Source organism: Scyliorhinus torazame, chromosome 15 (genome assembly GCF_047496885.1).
Source record: "Scyliorhinus torazame isolate Kashiwa2021f chromosome 15, sScyTor2.1, whole genome shotgun sequence".
Lineage (NCBI taxonomy): Eukaryota > Metazoa > Chordata > Chondrichthyes > Carcharhiniformes > Scyliorhinidae > Scyliorhinus > Scyliorhinus torazame.
Genome location: NC_092721.1, coordinates 61,401,025 through 61,417,618, shown reverse-complemented (window position 1 = coordinate 61,417,618; position 16,594 = coordinate 61,401,025). Strand labels below are relative to the sequence as shown.

The 16,594-nt window shown below is 50.6% G+C and overlaps 1 protein-coding gene across 1 annotated transcript in view; it reads left to right on the top strand.

Moving 5' to 3' along the window:
* myo16 (myosin XVI) overlaps window positions 1–16,594 on the top strand; it is an 875,686-nt gene that overhangs the window by 744,161 nt on the left and 114,931 nt on the right. Inside the window, exon 28 of the mRNA XM_072476270.1 lies at window positions 12,039–12,141. Coding sequence (XP_072332371.1) covers window positions 12,039–12,141 — 103 coding nt within the window. The remainder of the gene's footprint in view (window positions 1–12,038; window positions 12,142–16,594) is intronic.

Below are 16,594 nucleotides of genomic sequence, written 5' to 3'. Positions count from 1 at the left end.
TCCTCGTAAGACCTACTCTCCATTCCAGGCAACATCCTGGTAAATCTTCTTTGCACCTTTTCCAGAGCTTCCACATCCTTCCTAAAATGAGGCGACCAGAACTGTACACAGTACTCCAAATGTGGCCTTACCAAAGTTTTGTACAGCTGCATCATCACCTCACGGCTCTTAAATTCAATCCCTCTGTTAATGAACGCGAGCACACCATAGGCCTTCTTCACAGCTCTATCCACTTGAGTGGCAACTTTCAAAGATGTATGAACATAGACCCCAAGATCTCTCTGCTCCTCCACAATGCCAAGAACTCTACCGTTAACCCTGTATTCCGCATTCATATTTGTCCTTCCAAAATGGACAACCTCACACTTTTCAGGGTTAAACTCCATCTGCCACTTCTCAGCCCAGCTCTGCATCCTATCTATGTCTCTTTGCAGCCGACAACAGCCCTCCTTACTATCCACAACTCCACCAATCTTCGTATCGTCTGCAAATTTACTGACCCACCCTTCAACTCCCTCATCCAAGTCATTAATGAAAATCACAAACAGCAGAGGACCCAGAACTGATCCCTGCGGTACACCACTGGTAACTGGGATCCAGGCTGAATATTTGCCATCCACCACCACTCTCTGACTTCTATCGGTTAGCCAGTTCGTTATCCAACTGGCCAAATTTCCCACTATCCCATGCCTCCTTACTTTGTGCAGAAGCCTACCATGGGGAACTTTATCAAATGCCTTACTAAAATCCATGTACACTACATCCACTGCTTTACCTTCATCCACATGCTTGGTCACCTCCTCAAAGAATTCAATAAGATTTGTAAGGCAAGACCTACCCCTCACAAATCCGTGCTGACTATCCCTAATCAAGCAGTGTCTTTCCAGATGCTCAGAAATCCTATCCTTCAGTACCCTTTCCATTACTTTGCCTACCACCGAAGTAAGACTAACTGGCCTGTAATTCCCAGGGTTATCCCTGGTTCCTTTTTTGAACAGGGGCACGACATTCGCCACTCTCCAATCCCCTGGTACCACCCCTGTTGACAGTGAGGACGAAAAGATAATTGCCAACGGCTCTGCAATTTCATCTCTTGCTTCCCATAGAATCCTTGGATATATCCCGTCAGGCCCGGGGGACTTGTCTATCCTCAAGTTTTTCAAAATGCCCAACACATCTTCCTTCCTAACAAGTATTTCCTCGAGCTTACCAATCTGTTTCACACTGTCCTCTCCAACAATATCGCCCCTCTCATTTGTAAATACAGAAGAAAAGTACTCATTCAAGACCTCGCCTATCTCTTCAGACTCAATACACAATCTCCCGCTACTGTCCTTGATCGGACCTACCCTCGCTCTAGTCATTCTCATATTTCTCACATATGTGTAAAAGGCCTTGGGGTTTTCCTTGATCCTACCCGCCAAAGATTGTTCATGCCCTCTCTTAGCTCTCCTAATCCCTTTCTTCAGTTCCCTCCTGGCTATCTTGTATCCCTCCAATGCCCTGTCTGAACCTTGTTTCCTCAGCCTTACATAAGTCACCTTTTTCCTCTTAACAAGACATTCAACCTCTCTTGTCAACCATGGTTCCCTCACTCGACCATCTCTTCCCTGCCTGACAGGGACATACATATCAAGGACACGTAGCACCTGTTCCTTGAACAAGTTCCACATTTCACTTGTGTCCTTCCCTGCCAGCCTATGTTCCCAACTTATGCACTTCAATTCTTGTCTGACAACATCGTATTTACCCTTCCCCCAATTGTAAACCTTGCCCTGTTGCACGTACCTATCCCTCTCCATTACTAAAGTGAAAGTCACAGAATTGTGGTCACTATCTCCAAAATGCTCCCCCACTAACAAATCTATCACTTGCCCTGGTTCATTACCCAGTACTAAATCCAATATTGCCCCTCCTCTGGTCGGACAATCTACATACTGTGTTAGAAAAGCTTCCTGGACACACTGCACAAACACCACCCCATCCAAACTATTTGATCTAAAGAGTTTCCACTCAATATTTGGGAAGTTAAAGTCGCCCATGACTACTACCCTATGACTTCTGCACCTTTCCAAAATCTGTTTCCCAATCTGTTCCTCCACATCTCTGCTACTATTGGGGGGCCTATAGAAAACTCCTAACAAGGTGACTGCTCCTTTCCTATTTCTGACTTCAACCCATACTACCTCAATAGGGTGATACTCCTCGAACTGCCTTTCTGCAGCTGTTATACTATCTCTAATTAATAATGCCACCCCCCCACCTCTTTTACCACCCTCCCTAATCTTATTGAAACATCTATAACCAGGGACCTCCAACAACCATTTCTGCCCCTCTTCTATCCAAGTTTCCGTGATGGCCACCACATCGTAGTCCCAAGTACCGATCCATGCCTTAAGTTCACCCACCTTATTCCTGATGCTTCTTGCGTTGAAGTATACACACTTCAACCCATCTCCGTGCCTGCAAATACTCTCCTTTGTCAGTGTTCCCTTCCCCACTGCCTCATTACATGCTTTGGCGTCCTGAATATCGGCTACCTTAGTTGCTGGACTACAAATCCGGTTCCCATTCCCCTGCCAAATTAGTTTAAACCCTCCAGAAGAGTACTAGCAAACCTCCCTCCCAGGATATTGGTGCCCCTCTGGTTCAGATGCAACCCGTCCTGCTTGTACAGGTCCCACCTTCCCCAGAATGCGCTCCAATTATCCAAATACCTGAAGCCCTCCCTCCTACACCATTCCTGCAGCCACATGTTCAACTGCACTCTCTCCCTATTCCTAGCCTCGCTATCACGTGGCACCGGCAACAAACCAGAGATGACAACTCTGTCTGTCCTGGCTTTCAACTTCCAGCCTAACTCCCTAAACTTGTTTATTACCTCCACACCCCTTTTCCTACCTATGTCGTTGGTACCAATGTGCACCACGACTTCTGGCTGCTCCCCCTCCCCCTTAAGGATCCTGAAGACATGATCCGAGACATCCCTGGCCCTGGCACCCGGGAGGCAACTTACCTTCCGGGAGTCTCGCTCGCGACCACAGAATCTCCTATCTATTCCCCTAACCAGTGAATCTCCTACAACTATTGCTTTTCTATTCTCCCCCCTTCCCTTCTGAGCCCCAGAGCCAGACTCAGTGCCAGAGACCTGGCCGCTAGGGCCTTCCCCCGGTAGGTCATCCCCCCCAACAGCATCCAAAACGGTATACTTGTTTTGAAGGGGAACGGCCACGAGGGATCCCTGCACTGTCCGCCTGTTTGTTTTTTTCCCCCTGACTGTAACCCAGCTATTCTTGTCCTGTACCTTGGGTGTGGTTACCTCCCTGTAACTCTTCTCAATCACCCCCTCTGCCTCCCGGATGATCCGAAGTTCATCCAGCTTCAGCTCCAGTTCCCTGACACGGTCTTTGAGGAGCTGAAGTTGGGTGCACTTCCCGCAGGTATAGTCAGTGGGGACACCGGTGGTATCCCTCACCACCCACATCCTACAGGAGGAGCATGTAACTGGCCTAGCCTCCATCCCCTCTTACCTTACAGAATATAGCTGCTGTGTGGACTAACTAGATCTCCGCCCTCCGACTCTGCTCCCAGTCAGCTACACTTCCTGTAAACTCCTGGCTCTCTTCGCACTCTTTGCGGAAATGTCGGAAACAAAATGAAAGGAGCACCTTACTCCCTCCTCACCTAACTCCCTCGGTCACCAAACTCTCACTATCGCACTCAAAAAGCACCAAATTCAGCACTCCCTCGGTCACCAAACTCTCACTATCGCACTCAAAAAGCACCAAATTCAGCACTCAGTGCAAACAAAGTCTGCACTGTAGGGGATCACTTTTGTACTGTGAATCTAGCCTCTGAAAAACTGGCCTAATCCAATTAACTAATTAACAAGCTCCAGCTGCAAGTGCCTAGAAGTAGAAGCCTGTTTAAAGCTGATTGAAAATTCACCTTCTTCTAAACCAAACAGCAACTTTTAAGTTAATTAACTAAATAAAAGAAAGACTAAACTTTCGATAAAAATGAAGCCTTATACTCCCTCGGTCACCAAACTCTCACTATCGCACTCAAAAAGCACCAAATTCAGCACTCAGTTTCCCCGAGGTTTATAGCTGGTCGTCCTGCTCGAGGCAATACCCTTGTTGAGCAGGAACTGACGCAGCTCATCGCTCATGAGTGAGGATCCCCTGTCGCTGTGGACCTAGGCAGGGAAGCCAAACAGCGCAAAGATGGTGTTGAGGACTTTGATGTCGGCGGCAGACATCACATCAGGGCATGGGATGGCGAAGGGGAATCTGGAGTATTCATCGACCACACTGAGGAAGTACGTGTTACGGTCGGTGGAGGGGAGGGGCCCTTTGAAGTCCATGGTGAGGCGTTCAAAGGGACGGGAGGCCTTCAGGCGCGAACGGTCTGGCTGGTAGAAGCGCGGTTTGCACTCCGCACACACCTGCCAGTCTCTGGTGATTGCCCTGACTTCCTCGACGGAGTAGGGCAGATTGAGGACCTTGATGAAGTGGTACAAACGTGTGACTCCCGGTTGACAAAGGTTGTCGTGCAGAGTCCGGAGTCGATCCACCTGTGCGCTGGCACATGTACCTCGGGATAGGGCATCGGGGGGCTCGTTGAGCTTACCGGGGCGATACAAAATCTCGTAGTTGTAGGTGGAGAGCTCGATCCTCCACCTCAATATTTTATCGCTTTTGATCTTGCCCCGCTGTGTGTTGTTAAACATGAAAGCTACCGACCGTTGGCCAGTGAGGAGAGTGAATCTCCTGCCGGCCAGGTAATGCCTCCAGTGCCGTACAGCTTCAACGCGGCTTGGGCCTCTTTTTCGACGGAGGAGTGCCGAATTTCGGAGGCATGAAGACTTTGTGAAAAGAATGCCACGGGCCTGCCTGCCTGGTTGAGGGTGGCGGCCAGAGCGACCTAGGATGCATCGCTCTCGACTTGGAAGGGGAGCGCCTCGTCGACTGCGTGCATCGCGGCCTTGGCGATGTCGGCCTTAGTACGGTTGAAGGCCTGGTGACCTCGGCCGTTAGGGGAAAAAGAGTGGATTGGATGAGTGGGCGGGCCTTGTCTGCATAATTTGGGACCCACTGGGCGAAGTAAGAAAAAAACCCCAAGCAACATTTGAGGGCCTTGGGGCAGTGGGGGAGGCGGAGTTCCATGCAGTCGGGATCGGGCCCCAGAACTCCGTTCTGGACCAAATAGCCGAGGATGGCTAAGCGGTTCGTGTTGAACACACATTTCTCCTTGTTGTAAGTGAGGTTGCGGAGAGTGGCAGTGCGGAGAAATTTGGCAAAGTTGGCGTCATGGCCCTGCTGATCGTGGCCGCAGATGGTGACATTGTCAAGGGACGGGAATGTGGCCTGCAGCCCGTACTGGTCGACCATTCGGTCCATTTCCCACTGGAAAACTGAGACCCCGTTGGTGACGCCGAAAGGAGCCCTGAGAAAGTGGTAAAGGCGGCCATCTGCCTCGAAGGCAGTGTATGGACGGTCCGCCTTACGGATGGGGAGCTGGTGGTAGGCGGATTTCAGGTCTACAGTTCAGAAGACCCGGTACTGTGCAATCTGATTGACCATATCAGATATGCGTCGAGCTGCGTGTACCTATTGATGGTCTGGCTGTAGTCCACAACCATTCTGTGTTTCTCCCCAGTTTTCACCACTGTCACTTGGGCTCTCCAGGGGCTGTTGCTGGCCTCGATGATGCCTTCCCGAAGCAGTCGCTGGACTTCGGACCTGATGAAGGTCCTGTCCTGGGCGCTGTACCGTCTGCTCCTGGTGGCGACGGGTTTGCAATCTGGGGTTAAGTTTGCAAATAAGGAAGGTGGGTCGACCTCTAGGGTCGCGAGGCCGTGCACAGTAAAGGCTGGTAGGGGCCCGCCGAATTTCAATGTTAGGCTCTCGAGGTTGCACTGGAAGTCCAGGCCGAGTAGTAAGGCAGCGCAGAGGTTGGAGAGGACATAGAGGTGGAAGCCGGTAAAGTCCACGCCCTGGACAGTGAGCGTGGCTATGCAGTACCCCCGGATCGCCACGGAGTGGGACCCGGAGGCCAGGGAGATTCTCTGATTGGCGGGGTGTACCGCGAGGGAGCAGCGCCTTACCATATCGGGATGAATGAAGCTCTCGGTGCTCCCGGAGTCCAGCAGGCAGGAGATACCGTGCCCATCGATTTTCACGTTTGTAGAGGCGGTTGCTAGGTTGTGTGGGCGAGACTGGTCAATCGTGACCGAGGCGAGACGCGGCTGATCGTCGATGGTGGCAGATGATGGGGTGCCCGGGGGGCATGGGTCCTGGTAAGATGGCGCCGCCCACTGCCCGCACGAGCCGTGGGGTAGACAAGATGGCGGTGGTTGATGTTCCAGTGGAGGACAAGATGGCGGTGCTCACGGGCCACACGTGGTGGGGGTTGAACAAGATGGCGGCACCCAGGGGCTGCACGTTGTCCGAGGAGGGGAAGATGGCATCGCCCACTGGCCGTGCGTGGTCCAAGGAGGGGAAGATGGCGGCACCCACTGGCCGAACGGAGGGGGGGGTCGGAACCATAGCGGCGACTGAACGGGCCTGGCACACCGCCGCGAAGTGCCCCTTCTTGCCGCAGGCCTTGCAAAGGGCGCTTCGAGCCGGGCAGCCCACAGAAGTAACATTTGGGGCCCCCGGGGTTGGTTGGCTACCGGGCGGCACAGGCGTGGGGTTGGCTGAGTGGGATCCCCGATGGGGCGGCCGTCTGCGGAGTCCACGATGCGTGGGAGGGGTGGGCCGCGCGGCCGGGGCTGTAGGCCTGGATGTCGCGCGAGGCGACTGTCAGTGAGAGCGCAAGCTTTTTGATTGCCGCGAGGTCGAGCGTGGCCCCTTCTAAAAGGCGTTGGCGGATGTAATCTGACCCTATCCCCGCAACAAAACTCTCCCTCATAAGCACGTTCGAGTGTTCCGTGGTCGTGACGGCCTGACAGTCACAGTCTCTGACTAGGGGAATTAGAGCACGCCAGAAGTCTTCTACTGACTCACCAGGGAGTTGACTGCGCGTGGAGAGGATGAGTCGAGCGTAAAGCGTGTTAGTCCACTGAGCGTAGTTTTCTTTCGGTAGCGCCATGGCTTCGTCGTAGTTCGGCGCGTCCTGGATAAGCGGAAAGACATTGGAACTCAGCCGCGCGTAGAGGATCTGAATCTTCTGAGCGTCCGGAATTGGGTCTGGTGCAGACCTGATGTAAGCTTCGAAACAGGCTAGCTAATGTTCAAAGTCCTTTTTGGCGTGGCCTGATTGCGGATCCAGCTGCAGGCGATCCGGCTTGATGCGGAGGTCCATCTTCTGAAAACTTGTGTAATTAATTGATGCACGATCAATTACACAAAGACAAGAGTTGAATGCAACTGATGCTTTATTACACTAAGATGTGTGGCCTCCTGCAGCAGCTGGCGAAAAGGCTGCTGTATGGGGAGCACGCATATTTATACTCCGCCTACTGGGCGGAGCCAGCAGACAGGAACTACCCCCGTACCTGTAGTACAGGGCCTTACCACAAATCCCTTAATATATACATCAGTGGTGACTACCACAGGCTCCCACACCCCCCTCGAGCACTGGGGCAGCAATTATCCAAGGTTGTTACTCACCACCTCTGATACCCACAGCAACCATTGCGCTAGCTTCACGGTTTTAAATAGGTGTGCTAAAGAACGCCCGCATGACCGCTCACTGGGGAGCTGGGCAAACACGGGAGGCCATTATATAAGGGGCCCTTCCTGTTAATCGGATGGAGATTGGCCTTAATTGGTGATTATAGGTTTCTCACCATGCTATGGTGGGATCTAGATGCGCTCCGGGTCAGTTAGATCGGAAACCATTGGCGCCCAGCGTGGTTCCCGAATTCGGTCTCTCTCACAATCTGACTGGCTCGCTTGGTTTTGCCCACGGCCCGGACGTTAGGTCGCACCCCTAATATCTGCGTCAGACAGGGGTAACAGATGCATATTTTTGTTCTTTACCTAATATGGCCAGCAGCACACCTCAACTAGCCAAACTGTAATAGTGGGAGTAATGTCTGAAAAACTGGAGCTGCATGAACCAATTGTTAGGCCATGAAATTCAGTTGTGTTTGAAATGGGCTTTTGTTGAAATGTGTCCTCTAGATGGCATTCTATTACCTCTACTTAGGACACGAAAAATTATCAAGACTATGAATATTTCAGAGTTGAAGGAGACTATTTTGAATTTTACAATCACTCTCCGAAAAAGCTATTCAATTACTAGATATCTTTCCATATTTTTCAAATATATATCTTTTTTAAAAAATATTATTCTGGAATCTGCTTCTACCATTATATCTGATGGACTGCCCTAACACTTCTACACAATACAAATTCACCCAACTTCTTACTTTGTTGTTTTACTGAAATCGGAAACATTTTCAAACTGACTCACCAATTAGTGAAATTATTTTTTCTGAATCATCTTTTCGCAAATTCTTCATTCTTCGCCTCTGTTGATTCTCATTTTAACCATCTTTGTCCTCATGAAAAGAGCCCTGTACCTCTCAAATCAGGAGAGGCCTCATGTCTCTCATCTGTCTTCATTACTAAAGCTTATCTGCTCTGGTACTGTTACTGACTCTCTTTTGCACTGATCCTATGCCCTTGGCATTTTTCTTAAATATATACTCATTTATACTCCCCACCCTTCCAGGCCGTACAAAAGTCTCCTTTTTCTTTTTAATGAGGTTCACAATATCCCTCGTTATCCAAGGTTCCCTAAACTTACCATACTTATCCTTCATTCTCTCAGTAACATGACCTACCTGAATCCGAATCAACTGTCGCTTGAAAAACTCCCACATGTCCGATGTTGATTTACTATCCAACAGCCACACCTCAATCCAAATTCTTCAGTTCCTGTCTAATGTTATTGTAATTTGCCTTTCCCCAGTTTAGCATCTTAACGCGAGGGTTACCCTCATCACTGTCTCAAAGTACCCTAAAACGTACAGAATTGTGGTCACTACTCTCAAAATGTTCCCCTACTGAAACCTCAACCACCTGTCCAGGTTCATTCCCCAATACCAGATCCAGTACTGCCCCTTTCCTAGTTGGACTATCTACATATTGCATCAAGAAGGCTTCCTGGATACACCTTACAAACTTTGCCCCATCCAAACCCCTAGCACTAAGTGAGCCCCAGTCAATATAAAGGAAGTTAAAATCCCCTACCACAACAATCCTGTTACTTTTGCACCTATCCAAAATCTCTCTACCTATCTGCTTCTCTATCTCTCGCTTGCAGTTGGGGGGGCCTGTAATAAACGCCCAACATTGTGATTGCCTCCTTCCTGGTCCTGATTTCTACCCATAATGCCTCATTTTATGAGCCCTCCAAGGTGTCCTCCCAATGAGGAATCCTCAAAACTAACCACATTCATGTCTCATGTAGGTAAATATTGTTTTCTTTGTATGTCCTATGGCATCTTCACAGGTAACGAGGTCTTCCAGTGGTGTATAGAGCAACTCTTTTCAGGCCAACCTTGCAAAATCATTGTTGATAACGATCTGGTTTGGGAACGTTCTATGCAAGAAGATGATGCACATCTTTGTCTCGTCCTTGACAGAATCAGGACCATACAGCTAAAGGTTAACCCTGCAAAATGCAGATTTAGGGTCAAGCAGATCCCTTACATGGCCCATTTACTCCCAGCCGATGGTGTAAAGCCTGATGCAGACAAGACAACGACTGCACGTTGGCAATTCTGGTGAACAAAGCACGCTTTACTGTGATTTCTTGGTGTAACGAACTATCTTTCTAAATTTATCCCGTGTTATAGTGAGGTCACTGGACGTCTTGTCAACCACGGCAAAGGATATCAAATGGTGCTGGCAAGAGCATCACATAACTGACATCAATAGATTCAAACATGCACTCGCAGCCCCACCGGTGCTACAATACTTTGATATTCGAGCACCTGTTCTTATACCAGCAGACGCTTCCCAGCAAAGGCTCGGTACAGTCGTATCCAGAACCAGACCAATAAACTTTGCTTCAAGGGCCCACACTGAAATTGGGACTAGTTATGCACAGACCGGAAAGGAACCCCTTGCAGAAATGTAATTCCTTTATATATGGTCATCTTGCAGCTGTTCAAACAGATCATCAGCCACTCACCTACCTTAAAAAAAACCTATGCACAATGCGTCTGCATGGCTGCAATGCATGGTATTAAAGCTGCAATGGTGAAATCTCAGTGTCGCCTACAAACATGGTAAAAATGTGTACTTGGTTGATGTGGTCTCCAGAATCTTCTAACCCACTACAGACCAGGCACATTGTGAGGAAGACATAGCCATTGTGACAATAGAGGCGATTTTCTCTCGCTGAATTCAGGAACTCAAAGATACCCAACAGACGGACATCACATACAGACAACTGCAAAACAGCATCATGGAGGGCTAGCCAGGATCCTCAAGAAAGCTTTCACATGTGCTTTGCACATTCTTCACCATCAGAGATGAACTAACCGCACAGGATGGACTATTACTGCATGGTCAGTGATTCATCATCCCTACTAATCTTCAGAGGTACTAACACTAACAACTTCACCAAGGTGCCATGGGTTGGAAGCGACCAGATACAGGGCCAAGGAATCACTGTACCAGCCCTCAAATGTACGCAGAGAAGGAAAGGGACGTTTCCCGATGTGCACCATGCGATGCACTCAAGCCGCATCAAGCAAAATAACCACTGCATTTACAGTTTTCATGAGGTTTCAAACCTCCCATGGTCATTCACAGCAGATGAATCACTACAATGCAGAAGGAGGCCATTTGGCTCATCGAGTCTGCACCAACCCTCCGAAAAAGCACCTTACCTAGCCCCACACCCCTGCCCTACTCCCGCAACCCCACCGAACCTCCTTCGAAAGGAATGAAAAACAATATTTAGCACTGGTCAATTCATATTCCGGTCAATTCATATTCCGGGTGGTTTGAACTTGACTACCTGCCAAATGTGACATGTAATATATTCATCGTCAAGCTCAAGAGACACTTGGCCACACATGACATCTCGCAGAGACTCATGACAGGCAGCGCATGCCAATTCATCCCAAAGAATTTTGTAACCTTGCACAAAAATGGGTCTTTGAGCATATCCCGAGTAGCCCCGTACATCCACAGTCAAATGGTGTGGTGGAATGGGCGGTTTGCTCGGCCAGGCATCTTCTCGAGAAGTGTGCCTGAGATCGAACAGATTACTATGCTGTGCACCTCATCCTGCGAAATGTACCACGACAGGGCCTGCCCTCCTCAGTACGACGACTTTTTTCCAGGGGCACCAGGACAATGATTTCTGCTGCGCAGGCTCTGCTGCAACCTTAACTTGAAACCAATGGGAATGATGCTCTCATACGCCGCAGATTGAGAAGGAAAATGCACTGACTCGGCCCTCTAACACCTGGTCAAACAGTCAGAATCTGGACTGCACGTGACCAGTTGACGATAATACACAGCCGTGCCACGCAGCCGAACAGTTACAAGGTAGCCTCTGACAGTACTCACCATCTGCACCGTCAGGGAACCTGAGCAAACTGAACACAAGGTTGCAGGACTTCATTACCACCGAGGCTAGAACTGGCTTTCGAATATTATTTTTCTGCAACAAAGGGCGGGGAGGTGTTGGGGTTGCGATGAGCTTAATCTGTGCCTCACTGCTACCTGTATATGTAAATAGTTATGCATTGTTTTCTCATTTAACTTGTATGTTACACAATGGTCTGTACATAGTTTCCTATTGTGCACACTTACATTTCATGCCACCGGGTGTTCCAACTAAACGAGGAAGGTGTAGACCGAGTGGTCACGTGCGAACGTGATAATGCAGCGACATAAGATATCACGTGGCGGGAGGGTGGGAGTTGTACTTGGGAGCGCGAGCAGAACACGAGTGTTGCAGTAGCTACTGAGCTTGTGAATGAACTAGCTTTTGTTGAAAGTCCTTACTGTCAATGATTCATTTCCATTTACAATGCTTATTTCTGTTTTTCTGTGCAGATACAGAAATCTGACTGACATGGTGCTGGGGGACAGAAAGAAGCTTTCTGCCGAAGAGAAGTGTTGCTTCATCCTCCAGCAATGTAAATTACACGGCTGGCAGGTATATCTGTGCTTTTTGTGATGACTGTATTACAACTAGTTTGCCAATGAGGCAGAGCAACATGTCTGTCCCATTAAGTACATTGAAATACATAGAAGGGCAGAATCCCAGACTGAGGGCTCCTAAAAGAATGCTGACTGGTAGGAAATTGTGGATCCAATTGCAAAGCAGTGGTTGTGAATTTACATCTGACCGCTGCAAATTATACATTCAATAAAGCTGATAATTTGTGGGCTGGCACCAAATGTTCACCATGACAAATGCTGGATTGTTATAAGAATCCAAGTGATTAGTGTACTTCAGCGAAGGGTGGTGCCACTCCTCCTTGGCCTTAACATCGATGTGACTAGAGGCCCACAACCGGTGGTTTACTCTTAATAAGGTCATTGCTGCTTGGGATGGATAATAAATGCTGCCTTGATGACATAGGTCAACTCCAAGGACAGCAAAACAATCAAGTGTGCTAGCTGGGAATGGTTGTTTGGGCAATGCATCAGTGAATACAAATTTGTGGGGTTAAATATAAATAATAATATGTGTATCACAACACACATGGAATCAGCCAGTTTAACATTTTGCAGAATTCTAAGGGCAAAACACTGTTGGAAATCGATGGAAAATGCAAGGAACACTCTGTGGAGAGAGAAACAAAGTTAATGGGTGGGATTCTCCACCCCGTGCGGCACGCCCCTGGCCGGCAGCGGGATTCTCCAACCCGTCAGCCAGCCAATGGGGTTTCCCATTGTGGCCAGCCCCACGCCATCGGGAAATCCCCGGGCGTGGTTGCCAGCGCAACGGAGAACCCCGCCAGCGGAGAAACCAGCCCAATGTTCCAGCTCAGTGACCTTGATATTTCTTTGCAGGCCAGCTGAGTGTTTCCTGCATTTTCTGACTTTATTTTGGCATTTTATAGCAATTAAAGTCTACTGGGGAAATTGACCGGAATGCACACTGTGTCAAAACTATTAAGGAAATAACTTTACTCCAAGGAGAATACAGGGGTGGGATTCTCTGACCCCCCCCCCGCCCCCGGCCGGGTCGGAGAATCCCCGGAGGCGGCGCGAATACTGCCCCGACGCCGGCTGCCGTATTCTCCGGCGTCGGTTTTCAGGCGGGTGCGGGGTTCACGCTGGTTGGGGGCCATTGGCAGCGGCCCCCCTGGCAATTTTCCGGGCCCCAATGGGCCGAGCGGCCGTCGGTTTCTGGCCAGTCCCGCCGGCGTGGACTAGACATGGTTCCACACGGCGGGACCTGGCAGATAAGTCGGCTGGGCGGTCCTCAGGGAGGCGCGGGGGGATCCGACCCCGGGGGGGTGGGGGGAGGGGACCCCCCACCCCACCCCACCCCACCCCACCCCACGGTTGCCTGGCCCGCGATCTGGGCCCACCGATCTGCGGGCGGGCCTGTGCCGTGGGGGCACTCCTTCTTCCACGCCAGCCCCTGTAGGGCTCTGCCATGGCCGGCGCGGAGAAGACACCACCCTGCGCATGAGCCAGAATATGCCGGCGGTTGCGCGCATGCACGGGATCACGCCAGCCCTTTGGCGCATGCGTGGGCTCACGCAGTCCCTTCGGTGCCGGCTGGCGCAGCGCCAACCCCTCCAGCGTCCACCTAGCCCCTGGAAGAGCGGAGGATTCTACTGTTTCCGGTAGGCCCGACGCCGGAGTGTTTTGTGCCGTTTTTGACGCCGCTGAATCCCGCTTATGGGGCGGGATTCTCCGCAATCGGCGCGATGTCTGCCAACTGGCGCCAAAAACGGCGCGAATCAGTCCGGCATCGCGCCGCCCCAAAGGTGCGGAATCCTCCGCATCTTGACCGGCCGAGCCCTAACCTTGTGGGGCTAGGGCCACGGCGGACTGATTTCCGCCCCGCCAGCTGGCCGGAAAGGCCTTTGGTGCCCCGCCAGCTGGCGCAGAAATGACATTGCCGGGCGGTGCATGCGCGGGAGCGTCAGCGGCCGCTCACGGCATCCCCGCGCATGCGCAGTGGAGGGAGTCTCTTCCGCCTCCGCCATGGTGGAGATCATGGCGAAGGCGGAAGAAAAAGAGTGCCCCCACGGCACAGGCCCGCCCGCGAATCGGTGGGCCCCGATCGCGGGCCAGGCCACAGTGGGGGCCCCCCCCCCGAGCCAGATCTCCCCGCGCCCCCCCCCAGGACCCCGGAGCCCGCCCGCGCTGCCTTGTCCCACCGGTAAGAGAGGTGGTATAATCCACGCCGGCGGGACAGGCATTCTAGCAGCGGGACTCCGGGCCAGAGAATCGCCGGGGGGGGGGGGCACCAACTGGCGCGGCGTGATTCCCGCCCCCGCCGAATATCCGGTGCCAGAGAATTCGGCAACCGGCGGGGCGGGATTCACGGCAGCCCCCGGCGATTCTCCGACCCGGCGGGGGGTCGGAGAATCTCGCCCATGGTCTTTATCTCTATTGCCCCATTAATGATTCTTTTTAAATTAAAGAAATTATTTTGCTTCAATTGTTGGTTATCGTTTTGATCAATACTTTTTTCAATGAAAATCTTCGATTAGACTTTGCAAGACTCTGCTCCCAGGACAGAGTCTCACTTGATAGTAAGAATCAGACATGAAGGTCAGTGTTCTTGGATCTCCTGATTCTCCGATGATTAAAATGAATTACCAGAAAATCAGGAATGTCGCAGTGTGGTGGACTGACCTTGGCAGCTAATTTTCTAATTGGTGCTTCCGTCAAACAGGACTTGAGCCCCTAAGATTTTATCATTAATTGTTAGCTTTCTTCTTGCCAAGTACAGAATTGAGTATTTTCACCTCTGAGAGAGCTTCTGCTCTTATTGTTCTATTCTCACTACAAGTTGTCATCTAACTCTGGAATTTGACCAGCTTTATATTTCAAGGGTAAGCAATCAAGGGCAAACATACTTTTAACATGAATTTCAGGCATAGTTATTTCTAAAACTCATATTTGTGTTCAAGAATTTTCAACAAAGCAAATCTTTACCACAGAAAATTGATTTCAAATTCAATACTTAGCTTTTTTGGCTAGGTTCAATAAGTTAGAATTTCAGAAACAATGGGCCGAATTCTCCGTCCCGCCACAACCGCTCTCCCACCGACAGTGGGACTCTTCATCCAGGCAGTCAACTAATGGGGTTTCCCATTCTAGCCATCCCCATGTCGTCGGGAAATTGGCGGGCGTGAGTGCGCTGCTGGCGATTGGAGGATCCGGCCGACTGAGAATCCCACCCAATGGGTTTACGTTTAACTTTCCAATCCACTCGCTGTGGGGGATTCCAACAGTGTCAGGAACCCAGAAGTTTCAACAATGTGTTTGTTGGTAACCACTGAATTTGTACCTTACGTATGGGGCTTCGTGGCATATCAGAATGAGTAGATGGATGATGATGGCGTGCAGAAGTGCCCTGCTCTTGGGTACAGGTGATCAATGAACTCAACAGGACAGGAAAGGTGAGAAGGCCTGGTACATTCAACCGCACCCTGAAATGCATCTGACCCCAACTCTGCCTTCCGTAACATTTTCCTGCACATCGCTCCTCATGACAACAGAAGCTGCAGATGCATGCATTTCTCTGTCGAGGTATCTTTCTCACATCCCCATCTGGCCTGTCACCATTGACACTCATCTTTTTAAAAAAATATATATTTATTAAAGTTTTTTAACACAATTTTTCCCCCTTACAAACAATAACCCCCTCGTAACAAAAAAACAAAAACGTGAAATCGCGCAGAGCAAGATATATACATGGCAAAATGATATATTTACACAGCTTTGTACACTGGCCCTCACCCGTACGTGCCAGTTTCCCCAACCCTTCATGTTATCTCTTGCTCATCCACCCTCCCAGGCAGTCCCCCCTTTCCCCCCACCCCTCCCAGGACGCCGGGCTCCCTGAGCACCTTCCACATCTGTCCTCTACCCCAAAGAACCTACTCAACCTCGCCCCCGTCAAGTGCGCTCTGTGGACCACCTTAAATTGTATCAGGCTGAGCCTGGCACACGAGGAGGAGGAATTAACCCTACCTAGGGCATCAGCCCACAGACCTTCCTCGATGTCCTCCCCCAGCTCCTCCTCCCATTTACCCTTCAACTCTTCTACCAGCGCTTCCCCCTCTTCTTTCAACTCCTGGTGTATTTCCGACACCTTGCCCTCCCTGACCCATACACCCGAGATCTCCCTATCTTGAACTTCTTGTGCCGGGAGCAACGGGAATTCCCTCACCTGTCGCCTCACAAAAGCCCTCACCTGCATATATCTGAAGGCATTTCCTGGGGGTAACTCGAACTTTTCCTCCAGTGCCCCTCGGCTCGCAAACGTCCCGTCGATGAACAGGTCCCACATTCTTCCAATCCCCGCCCGATGCCAGCTCTGGAACCCCCCGTCCATCTTCCCCGGGACAAACCGGTGGTTACCCCTAATCGGGGACCACACCGATGCTCCCATTGCACCCCGGTGCCGTCTC